General features: G+C 38.9%; 1 protein-coding gene across 24 annotated transcripts in view; it reads left to right on the forward strand.

Annotated features, from left to right (window-relative positions):
- The window catches only part of sox6 (SRY-box transcription factor 6), a 636702-nt gene that overhangs the window by 562430 nt on the left and 61279 nt on the right, over nt 1-12993 (forward strand). For 22 of the 24 annotated variants that reach the window (XM_087996498.1, XM_087996499.1, XM_087996508.1 and 19 more), the window contains 2 exons: nt 571-720; nt 11469-11649. In XM_087996498.1, the coding sequence (XP_087852624.1) occupies nt 571-720; nt 11469-11649 (331 nt within the window). The remainder of the gene's footprint in view (nt 1-570; nt 721-11468; nt 11650-12993) is intronic. The other 2 variants (XM_087996501.1, XM_087996502.1) reach the window with 1 other exon arrangement.

Below are 12993 nucleotides of genomic sequence, written 5' to 3' on the forward strand. Positions count from 1 at the left end.
AGGAGAGGTAAAGAATTACAAAGGGTAACAGCAAAGGGGCTGGACATGTGAATCAGCATTGCTAGAGTGGGGGAGTATCGGTTATTGCAAAGCGAAAGCATCTTCTATTCATGAGCACTGCCATCTCTCACCTTGAAAACAGAAAATCATTAATGGAAATAAAGCAACATTTCATGGTAAATGAGATAAGGGACGTGAGGCAAACCTCAGAATGCAAATAATGCTGTCAGCGTGCAAAACTATGAGCTTGTCATGTGACTCATGGAATAACTAATTCCTTGTAACTTGTCAGCTAACTAAACAAATGTATACCTCGAAGTTAAGAATGTTACTTGTAAGCTTTTTCACAATATATAAGGTTTAAAACTGAACACAATCTCTCTACAATCGCTATCAATGAGGGCAAGTTGTCTATCAGAGGCAGCCTGATAGGTACCTATTGGTTTAAATAGGAACAAATTGCATTTCACTGTGATGTTAACTACATGAATGAATACTGACTCAACTTTGGTAACTTATAGGTGAGTAAAGAATGCCGATGCTCATCAGATTTGTTCTTTCCTGTTTCAGCAGCTGTATGCAGCACAGCTTGCCAGTATGCAGGTATCACCGGGTGCAAAGATCCCTTCTACTCAACAGCCTACAAATCCTGCTGGTGCTCTATCACCCACAGCTTTGAAAAATGAAAAGCAGGGTACAAGCCCTGTAGCTCATGTGAAGGTAGGTTTGCATGTCTATACTTTTATGAGTGTCTCTCTTCCAACAGAAACACTGCCTTCTTAATTAGTATTAATTCATTGTTAGAAAGTCAGTGAACATTCATTAATAGCACCAGCTGATCTTTCATTGCGTTGTACGGAGTAACAAGTGCGATTTTTTTAGCTGCTAAGATGACATTATGTTTCACCTGATCTGTCCTCTTACACTGCTCAGTTCTTCCCCATGAGAAAGTGGTCTTATCCTGAACTCAATAAGGCCAAATGTTAAAGCACTTCTTGTTGATTAGATGCCACTTTTAAATTGCAGGCTTATTCTCTAGAAAATACTTGAAATGTAATGACAGCTCATAGCACTGTTCATTGGCAGAAAGCAGGGATATCTGTATTATATACAGAAACTGTATTAGATGCACCTATTGTTAAAGCAGTGAAATACTTCAATATCGATCAGGAATTCTTGGTGACCTTTTCTGCCATGGTGAGTTCTTCACTTCTCAGTTGAACCTCTAGATGGAGTGCTGTGCAGTGTTGAAGCAAATGGAAAAGTACAGCAAAAAGTAGCATACAAATGCCTCTTTATTATCCACATGACAATGATTGTGCTTCAATATAATTTGTTGATTTGAAGCATTTTGAGAGAAGTTCTTTAATCATGTAGCAACATTGACATAGTCACTGAAAATCCAGGATAATTCCCGCCTAAATAGTATTTGCATGATGCATATATTTTTTAAAAATTCATTTTGTGGTATGTGGGCATCGCTGGCTGGCCAGCATTTATTGCCCGTCCCCAGTTGCCCTTGAGATGCCTTATCAGTAGGAAAGGAAAACAGATTAATTATTTTAAATAAACTGAAAATTTAATGTAAAATATGTTATTGTGAAAAACTATGTGATTAGTGTATTTACATTGATAAGAGTGGCTTTATGCCATTGCAATAAAATTATAAAAGCTCAGAAATTAACAATTTCTTAAAGTGAATTTAAACAACAGTCTCCAAATGCAAGTACAGCCCTGAAAATAAGTAGAAAAGGATAACATTACCAAGATGCTCAAAATTGAAGCACAAAAGCAAAATGTCACAGTAAATATTTCTGGTGTCAGTCAAAGGATCTTAGAGAATCTATCCCTTCATGAGTTACCAAAGAGACAGACAGACAACAAAACCAGAACTGATGAGAGCAGAATGGACATAAATATAAACTAAATAAGACATTTGAGCATTTAATTGACTAGTTTCAGGCCTGATGGGTGGTAAAGATCCAGTTGAATTTGATGCATATCTATCCAATTCTCAGTGGACATAAGCCTATTGCAGAAAACTTATTTTATGATCAACAATACAACTATAAACTGACAGAGCTAGTAAAATTGCTAAAGGTAAGGTACAAGGTTACTAAAGTCAGCATGAAAGTGTTGTTCCATGATTTCTTGAGCACAATGCAAAATAATAGTATTTAAATAATGCCCAAAAGCCTTTGGCATATTGAGATGTATGATGTAATTATAACAAAAAGCATTCTACAAGGTGAGCAATTACCTTTGGAAGACTTTTCTTAACATTTCTACATTGAATAATTATGAAGCATATTAATATCTCACTTGGTCAGAAAATGTAAATGAAAAGGCAAATTTGGGTTCTTCAAGTTAGTCAAAAACATGTATCTCTAGATCTTATAATTCATTGATGTGAATTATCCTGGTGGTATATGGATGCAAGCAATTTAATATTGTAACATCATTGGTAAATACCATGAAAAACCCAGAAGATGTTATATTTCCAACTGCAATAATAGGTGTGTAATTTATATGAACATGAAGGTAGATGAGATTATTTGAAATTTGGGAGTGATTTCACCTTTTAATATCAAAAATGTTCGTCTGATATGCCATGTGATTGGTGTGATTAAGCTCCAGTGGGAGAAAAATCCTTCATTTTTGTTTTTTACAGAAGGTCTCTATTCAATATTCAACCATGTTACATTGACCCTTGTATCAAAGATCTATTTTGGGATCCATCTTGTTAATGTCCTTCTCCCCCTTCTTTTTCTTATGTAATTTCCAAAACATATCCTTTGTGTTGCGATGAGCCAGCATACTTCCAGTGCCTTGCCCAGGTAGATATTTCACATTTCTGAACCTTGACAGCAAGTGTTCAGTAGATTACTTGATAATGGTGGCATCAGAGATGAGTCTGACTCTACCTACATCTACAAAAATATAACTTACAGCAGAAGTCAAGGTGTTAAACATTGAAACATCATTCCTATGTCAAGGAAAATGTAAAAAGTTGGGTGCCAATGAAGCAGGCTGTTTTATTCTGGGGTAGTATTGAGCTTTTTGATTGTTGTTAGAACTGTATTCACCCAGGCAAATGGAGAGGTTTTCATTCTACTCCTAGCTTGCTCTCTAGATGGTGCGTGGACAGGCTTTGAGTCATCAGGAGATCAGTTGTTTACTGTAGAATTCCCAGTCTCTGATGTACTGTTGTAGCCACAGAATTTATGTGGCTTGTTTAGTTTAGTTTCTAGTGAATTATAATGCAAGGATGTTGATAGTGAGCTATTCAATTATAGTAATGTCATTGCCTGTCAAGGGCTAATTTTTGATGTCTCTTTAGTTGGGGATGTCCATTGCATGGCATTTATGGGGCAAGAGTGTTGTCACCACTGGTCATAGAGTCATACAACATGCAAACAGACCCTTTGGTCTTACTAGTCACGCTGACCATTTTCCCAAACTAAACTAGTCCCACTTGCCTGCATTTGGTCCATATCCCTCCAAATCTTCTTATTCATGCACTTATCCAAATGTCTTTTAAATCTTGTAACTATACCTGCATTCACCACTTCCTCTGGCAATTCATTCCAGATGCAAATGAAAAAAAATGAAATCACACAATGATGGATGAGCCCCATTTGATCTTATTCGACCAAGCAAATCACAGGTTAACATCAGCCCTACTGTGGGCAGTCCATGAAAATAACTTACTCCAAATGGTTGATAGCAAGTTGGGAATTATAGTCCATATCAGTTGGTCTTTGGGAGGAACCGTTACATACCTTTTGTGCTGTGTGATGATTTGCTAGCCAAGATGAGACCACAATTAATTCCACTCATTTTTTTAATGCAACTAAATGTCCTGCATGGAGGGAGAAAGGCAATCATCATGGCAGATGTTTCAGAGAAAATTCAACCAGCAGTACATATTTGCAAAAGACTATCTGAGATAAACTTTAATTCTGTGTTTTGAATAAACAGTAGAAAAGAGTTATGAGTGGAAAGGTCTGGGTAAGGTTGTAAGGCATGATGGGAAGATGATGCTTCTCCAACTTGCCATTCAAACTACTAAGATGCATTAATCTCAATTAATCAAAATTGCTTACTAATTTCCAGAATCTGAGCAATTAGAGGCTGATGAGGCACCCCCTACCTCTCATACTCATGTTTGACAATTCTGAGGAACAGTATATTGTACATAATATGCTGGAGGTGATGAGGCAAAAGTGATACTGATGCAATGACCAGGATAGAATACCCAAAGGACAACTACTCACAGTTGGTACTGAGGGGACATACACACAAGCAGAGATGAATGAATGAAAGAATGTGATCATTCATGAAAAGCTACTAGAAAATTAAAACAGTGACTAAATGTCCAAGATGTTGGATAGGAGCTAAGATCAGTGGACAGACAGAATGAGGCAAAACAGTGGAAAACAAAAAAAAAGTAGTGAATCTAAATAAAAGATTTGAAAATGAGTTTGGCACATGGAAATCACTGTGTGCTGGAGACAGACCCTTTAATTTTTAGAGGGAGAAATCTATTGTGGGCAGTACCTCAGGAAAACTTAGGGATTAGTAACTTGGCTAGGCAATACAATACAACAAAGTCTATGGAACAATTTTGAAACACAGGTAGAAGTAATTAGATGTTTTGAGTGGTTTTGATGGATTTAGATTATTTATTAGGTGAGGCAAAATAATAAAAATCGGATAGTTAGATGGGTTCAGAGCTTATTTTAAAGTGACAAAAAGGGGATAGCTAGCCTTGTCACATAGATGGGTACATACAAGAAAAATGCTTCAAAATAGGATATAAAGCTAAAGCGAGAGTATTGGCTATGGATTTTAATGGAAGAATTAGAGATCAAGGTGTTAGCATGCACTTCTCCACGACAGGAAAAGTAATCTGAAATATTCTTAGCTCTGTTGGCCCCACATCAGAGGAGTGTAGGTTGATCTTTGCAGGATCAGAGGCTTGTTGCACTTCTTTTTTCACCAGCTGCTCAACAGATCAGGTTCTTGGGTCTAATTTTTGTTTTAAGAATTATGTACAATTAATTATATTGCGAGAATACACCGGGGAAGGGAATTGATTATACACATACCTAGAGTGATGATTTAGAGATTCTGTGCCACTATGGGAGCCTCTCTGCCTTGGTGCAGAAGTTCTAGGTTTGAGTCCTATTTCAGGACTTGATGGTCAAAGAAGGAGTATTCGTAACATGACCAAGCTAGTTGCGTATCAACCTGCCAATCATTTAACACAGGCCAATGGCAGGTTGCAAAACCAGGAGAACTTTCTGGTCAGCTGTGTGATGGAAAGAATGTCAAAGACTGTATCACCACTATCCATTGCTCCAGACTATAACATGCTTGTAAAACTGTAACACATCATCACCAAATACTACCTTGGGTTTGAAGGCTTGACTTTATAAAAATTATAAAGACAGTTGATTGGGATAGTGTGGTTCTAGGCAGGTAAATAAACCTATTATCAAGAAAAGGATCAGCATCTTGTTTCATGCTTTGCCATCTAGCTTTGGATCAAATTATCTAAAATCACAATTAACTTGGTAGTCAACTTATACTTCAAACTACAGAGCTGTAGTTTCCCTTTTACACTTTTAACACAACTGAAAAACCCATCATTGTGTCCCTTAAGTCACCATGCTATTTTCCCTGATCTAGGGTAAACACCTAGTTTATCTCCTGAGGCTTTACTTCCATTGATTCCATTCATTTCTTTTGAAGCCTGGTAAATTTTAAACCAAGGATTACTAGGAGCTTTTCCTGGCAATTCTCCTTACAGGGTAATCACATCTTGCAGCCTTATTTCAAATCCTCATGAATTTGGTCTTTTCAATTTGAGCACAAGTTTCCAACTGTATTCCGAGTGCTGTCTTAGAAGCAAATTAAAAGCAAAGACAATTTAAAGCATAACTCTATAAAACCCAACGTTCTGAAGACCTTCCAGTCTAACCACTAAGCATGGAATTTGCAACGATTGCACAGAAATTCATAGTAAAGGCAGGTGACCCACATCCCCAACTGCAAGCAAATTGGCAGCACCCACAGATCAAGCCAGTCCCACAGGCATAACATAACCTTGGGTTAGTTAAGTTGGTGGAGCGTGTGCAGAGTGGGACTGGCAACTCTAAGTAGGCCAAGCCCCAACAATGCCAGAACTGAGTCGTGTACACTGGCAGAACCACAAACAATTCCAAAGAGAGAGCCAAATACAACCCTGACCAAGATTAGTCAGGGACATTGGGCTGGGGTTGTTGAGTAACTCTAAGTAGAGAGGCAAGGTGACTGGTGGGGTGGATTTTAATGTCTCATGCAGGGAGAAAGAAAGGAAGTATTATCTTGTGGTGGGTGGGTAGAGGTTTAGGATGGTGGGGTGCTGGGGTGATCCTGATACATATAGGGTATCCTCTCAAGATAGTACCTCAAAAAGTCATTCCATCACTTAAAAAAAATTAAAATAGGTCACCCTTGCAAACCCTATTATAGTGTGGACAAGGTAAAATTAGGGTTATTTGGGGGTCAATTGAGCTTTTAATAAGCTCACCCCTCCCTACCAATAAAAACCAACTGAGAATATGTAATATCCAGTCCGTTGTCTCTAAGTTAAACGTCTTACGCCTTCTTTCTAGCTAAACAACCTGAGTCTCCCTTTAATTTGTAACAGCTGTGTCACCCTGGCCTGTTCAACAGACTACAGGACAGGTCACATGACCCCTTCACTTTACTCTCAATTAAGCACATACTCCCAAACCATAGCAATATTACAGCACTCATATTTATGAGAATTGTTCCATAATATAGGGTATTTATTATTCACCTAAACCTATGGAACTAACAGCTGGATCTTTAGTATGTGTTTAATGTATGTTCTGCAGGATGGCACATAATAGTGTAGGACTCTGCCTTTACTTCACTGAGCCCCTAAGTTCTATGTTTAAGCATTAGTGTTGAACTTATACCCACAACCAACTAAACCAGAGGCAATAATTTCACAGTAAGTGATTAAATTAAGCATCTACATGGAAGGACAAGCTCAGCTTTGAATACAGAAATATACAATTGGATATTTAGCTTTTGCTAGTTAGAATACATTTCAGATTTAGTTGAGTGGAGAGTAAGATCTGCAAAGTGTATTAGTTCCAAATTACATTTGTCAACATGAGTAAACACTGACATTACAATAATAAAATTACTGTGTTTATGTAAATAAAGGCAGTACAGAGAGAGACTAATGAGCCTTCCTTTAGTTAAATCTTTTAGGAATTGGCTAATTAGCTTCTTATTTGAATGTTACAGGAGAGAACCATTTCTGTCCCTGAGGTAAAATGTACCATCCAACCAAATGATCAGATGTTGTATTCAGTCTTTGTTATTCTATATTTTCCAATTAACTATGCAATGCATCCCAGTTAATACCTCAGCTTTTTGAAACTATCAAAGGAGCAATTTTTATGATCTAGTTACAGATACACAAATGCATAAATTTTAAATGAGAGACTTTTAAAAGAAAATAACACATATTTCTTTTTGCTCTATCTCCCATTTTTCTCATGTTGGTTTAAATATTAACTGTATCAGGTTCTCACGTGCACATATTTTCTGGTACCTAACCTAAGTGATAATTCTTCATGTATGAGCCCAGACATTGACTTTTAACAGACTGTTCAATAAAGTGTGACATTATTATAGAGATTGATCCCTGCTCTCTGTCATTCATGCCAGTGCATTTTCCACCATAGGTTGTTTTATAGTAATGAGAAACAGGAATTCCATTTTATTTTCCACCTTACCACCACCCACCCAATAAACAGTAGAAGACATGCTTAACCAGCTGACTCAATTATACATGAGTCCATGCAATCTTTTATTCAAGGTTATCATTACATCTGGGAGATTGAGTCACGTAAGCAGGTCACTACATTTACACCCATATGAGTTTAGGTTTGACTCCAGCATGGACACAGAAATGTGATGCAAATCTCACTGGGCTGTAAAGACTTTTCTCAAATGAGTTAGGGGCAGCCTTTACCCAGTTTTTAAAATAGAAACTAGCCCCAAGCTTAAAATTACTGCAAAGTCACCCCAAGTTCATAGTCTATCTTGGTAAGCATAGAATCCTTACAGTGTGGAAAGAGGCCATTAGGCCCAACAAGTCCACACCAACCCTCCAAAGAGTAACCCACCCAGATCCATTCCTCTACCCTATTACTTTACATTAACCTTGACTAAAATACCTAATGTACACATCCCTGAACACTATGGGCAATTTAGCATGGCCAATTCATGTAACCTGCACATCTTTGGACTGTGGGAGGAAACTGGAGCAACTGGAGACCCATGCAGACGTGGGGAGAATGTGCAAACTCAACGCAGATAGTTGCCTGAGGCTGGAATCAAACCTGGGTCCCTGGTGCTATGAGCCACAGTGCCGCTGTAATATAAATATTTCAGTGGTGTAGCAAGTTGAGCTTTTGTGAGGTCTGAAGATGGGGCATGTTCGAACAAAATAGCCCAGGTTCACTCTGACTGAGATTGTAGTTGACCCAAGAGAGCTTAACTCTGAGAGTAGATTTGAACTTTCATCGCCAGGAAGAAAGCTCAATGAATGAAAATGAAAATATTGGACAGGATGGATAGCAAGTAGCAGCTCTGCTACTACCTGGTTGCCACCCAGCAATGAAAGATAACAATCTACCCTGCAATGCTTCCATACAGTACACAGCATTTGGTACCCCAACACTGAAGTTCTTCTGAATATATACAATAAAGAAGAGTTTGTTTAGCTCAACGTATATGTCCATTGAAATATTTCAAATTTGTTCCAGTGGTGATTTTTGTCTGTTCATCTTTGATAATTTAGACTTTACAATTTATAGAAGCGATTAGCTTTAGAATTTATGAGAAAGCGCACAGAGAGTTTCTGTAAGTAACTGCTTATCATTGCACTCTGTTATATTGTGGTCACTGCTGTAATGTGAGTAATGAATGGCTTTCTCTAGCAGTGTGTGCCATTAAGTTTTCCTTTCTTTTAAACAACATTCTCTTCACAAGAATGCGGTTTGTATGGATCCCGAGGGATGTGTTTTAATAAGTAGTTACTGCATCCTACAAACTACCAAGCCATTGTCTACCATTACAGCATTGGGTTTGGTAACAAATGGTAGGGAAAGCAATTCTACATTTCCCAAATTGTTTTGTTTGGTTTCTAATGCAGGGATCTCAATTTAAAATCAAGATTATGAAGCAACATAACTCTTGTCTGCTTTAATATACTTAGCTGTTCCCTTCCATTTTAGGATCACCCATAAATCTTAGCAACTTGAATTGTACCTCTGGATGCAAATTAGAAACAGAACCTCGCACAAACATCAGGGCTTTCCACTAAATACATATTCCCAGTCTGAAATCAATGCTCAATTACTCATTGCTTCCTCTCTTTCGGCTTTTTCTTAACCTGCCCTTACTGCAAAATAATTAGTTTCTTCAGTTTGAGCAGCAGCAGCATTTGTGAAACTTTATGAAATCACTCTTGGAGTTCATTATGGGGTTTTCCAACATCCATTTAGTGATGCTTGTTCCTCATAGAGTTTGAGAGCTGAGCCGGCAGAACTTTTTCCTACCTTAAACTTCATGAAGTGCTAATTGCCAAATTATTTTTTATAATATGAAGTAGAGTCATTGGGCTGAATCTCACCTTCCAACTAAATCCAAGATGCATTGAGCTTTTTGGAAGGGTTTCATGCACACTCTAGTGAGATCTATTGCTGTATCTTACTAAACTCCCCTCATGAATTACCTACTGCGTCCCTATGTCATCTTTCAAACCAGATTCTGATGCTACCTTATCACTCGCCATTCCCAGAACAACTCACTACCCAGTGGATTCTCCAGCATTCATTGTGCCTGTGCTTTCTCTAATGTACATCTGGACATGCATTGTCAGTTTAGGGCAGCCCTATATGGCTCTTGACATTTGGCCCAGACATGGCAGACAGAGGGAAATTGGTATCCACTTTGTGGGCAGGGCATTGGAGATCCTGGTGGATGAGATGATGCAGAGGCAAGACTTCCTGCTTCTCCAGGGCCAAACATGGAGGCCAAAACAGCAGGCTGTCTCAGCCTAGTCCAAAATTAGTTCAATGCAGTCTCAGCTATCTGGATGAATGCGCAGCTATGTGGGTCATTGACCTTCTCCACTCTGCAAGCATAAGTATCTTCATATTCTCTCCAATACCTCACTGTCAGTCTATTTCTGCCATTTTAGTCATCTCCCACCAATGGCCAAACTCTCCCACTCTCACTATTTCTTACAGCGACTTCATCTAAGTCTCAACACCACCAAGCCTGCATGCCCTCAGCACTGCATAATCACTCAGTCCAGCCACCTCCACACCTCCAACAGAAAGGACAGTTCTGCCACCATGTTCATCTCCCTTAATCCCTGCCTTTTGCTCATTCCAGAAGAATAGCACCACGCATTAGGGTAGAAAGAGTTAAGGTGATGATGGGCTGCCTGGCATTCAACTCTTCACTCCTTATGTGGAGAGTGTCCTGACCTGACCACCCAGAGATGCAGCCTTGTCCAGTCCATGAGCTGGGTGTGTGTCCCTCAGTGTGGAACGTTCTTACAATGATCATTGTTGGTGAAACATTGAAATGCAGAAGCATCCTCTACACCGTGAAGGTAATTAGAGGTTGGCATGCACCTGGATTGTGCATGCGTGAATGTGTCCATGTCTGACCCATAAACCATGTTATGCCTACTTATAACATTGAGATCATCTGGATCAAGTGACTTTCCATGTCAACTTTTCTCGATGTTTATAGCTTGCTTGGCAAGATTGGTAAGATAGAAAGCTAAATATTCATGAAGTGAGTTGGGCCATCAGTAAGTTGTTTAACAAGCAATAATAGCACTTAATTAGTAATTCACCCTTGCCTTATGAGAAGCTTATCGTGCCACCTGTAGAAAGTGTGAAAAAATGGCATGAATTGCTCCCAATGTCGAGATCAGCTTCACTGGACTTCTTGTCCGATTCTGCCATACATCTCACTATAACCTGTGTTGCTCAGATCCCTACATGATTTTCTCTATTATTTACAAGTGAAACGTCTATGTGTGTTGTAATGACAGTGACCAAGAATATTTATTGTCTGTAAATGATACTAGATTCATCCAATCAGGGTAAAACTACTCAGATTAAAGTAATAAGTTTGAAGACAAAGCTATGATTATGATTTGAGGGAAAAGAATATACTTGTATGTAGATAAAATTCAGGGTACAATATTGGGTGTACAAGAGTGAAATTAAGTTTTGCTCCAATTGCCTGTAATGTATATGTTAGTTTTAACAAGATTCCAGTAATTGGAGGATTACATCAGAGCAATCTGACCTTCAATGCATTTAATCTACTTGTTTGTGATTCATTCATAGGATGAAGCAGCACAGCCACTCAATCTGTCAGCCCGACCCAAGACTTCAGAACCCGTCCGATCTCCCACATCACCCACCCAGGGTTTTTTCCATTTAAACAAATCTAGTCCGGTCAACCTGCCCAACAAAAGCAGCATCCCCAGCCCTGTAGGTGGCACACCAGGAAGAGGATCATCTTTAGGTAAGTTTGAAGATATGACATGGAATTCTTTTAATACTCTTATTGTTACTCATACTGTTGATGCAACATGTAGAAAACTAATTATGTACTTTTCATGTCAGTATTCCTATTGAAATTGTAGAACATAAAATGTTACAGTGCAGTACAGGCCTGTGAAATTAATCTGGTGCCAATCTAACCTACAACGTTCCATTACTATCCATATGTATGTCCAATGCCCATTTAAATGCCCTTAACATTGACAAGTCTGCTATTGTTGCAAGCAGGCCATTCCACACCCCTGCTACTCTGAGTAAAGACACTACCCCTTATATCTGTCCTAAATCTATCACCTCTCAATTTAAAGCTATGTTCCCTTGGGTTAGCCTTCACCATCCGAGGAAAAAGGCTCTTACTGTCCACCCTATCTAACCCTTTGATTATCTTATACTTCTCGCTAAGCCACCTATCAACCTTCTTCTCTCCAATGAAAACAGCCTCAGTTCCCTCAGCTTTTCCTCATAAGATCTTCCTTCTATAACAGGCAACATCCTAGTAAATCTCCTCTGAACCCTTTCCAAAGCTTCCACATTCTTCTTATAATGCGATGACCAGAACTACACGCAATACTCCAGGTGTGGCCTTACTAGTGTCTTGTACAGCTGAAGCATGACCTCGTGGCTCCAAAACTCAATCCCCCTACCAATAAATGCCAACACACCATATGACTTCTTATCAACTCTATCCACCTGGGTGTCAACTTCTAGGGATTTATGCATGTGGACACCGAGATCTCTCTGTTCATCTACACTGCCAAGAAATTTACCATTAGCCCAGTACTCTGCATTCCTGTTACTTCTTCTGAAGTGAACTACCTTACACTTTTCCGCATTAAACTCCATTTGCCATTTCTCAGCCTAGCTCTGCATCTGATCTATGTCCTTCTGTAACTCATAAGATCCTTCGGCTCTATCCACAACTCTGCCTACCTTAGTGTCACTGCAAATTTACTAATCCATCCTTCTACACCCACATCTAGATCATTTAGAAAAATGACAAACAGCAGTGGCCCCAAAACAGATCCTTGAGGCACACCACTGATAACTGAGCTCCAGGATGAACATTTCCCACCAACCCCTACCCTCTGCCTTCGTTCAGCTAGCGAATTTCTGACCCTAACCGCTGAATCACCTTCAATACTGAAACTCCACATTTTGTGCAATAGACTACCACGTGGAACCTTATCAAATGCCTAACTGAAGTCCATATACACCACATCAACCGCTTTACCTTTATCCACCTGTTTTGTCACCTTTTCGAAGAACTCAATAAGGTTAGTGGGGCACTACCTACCCTTCACAAAAT

Source organism: Chiloscyllium plagiosum, unplaced genomic scaffold (assembly GCF_037043375.1).
Source record: "Chiloscyllium plagiosum isolate Xiang-an unplaced genomic scaffold, Cpla_swu_hap1 HiC_scaffold_18, whole genome shotgun sequence".
Classification (NCBI taxonomy): Eukaryota; Metazoa; Chordata; class Chondrichthyes; order Orectolobiformes; family Hemiscylliidae; genus Chiloscyllium; species Chiloscyllium plagiosum.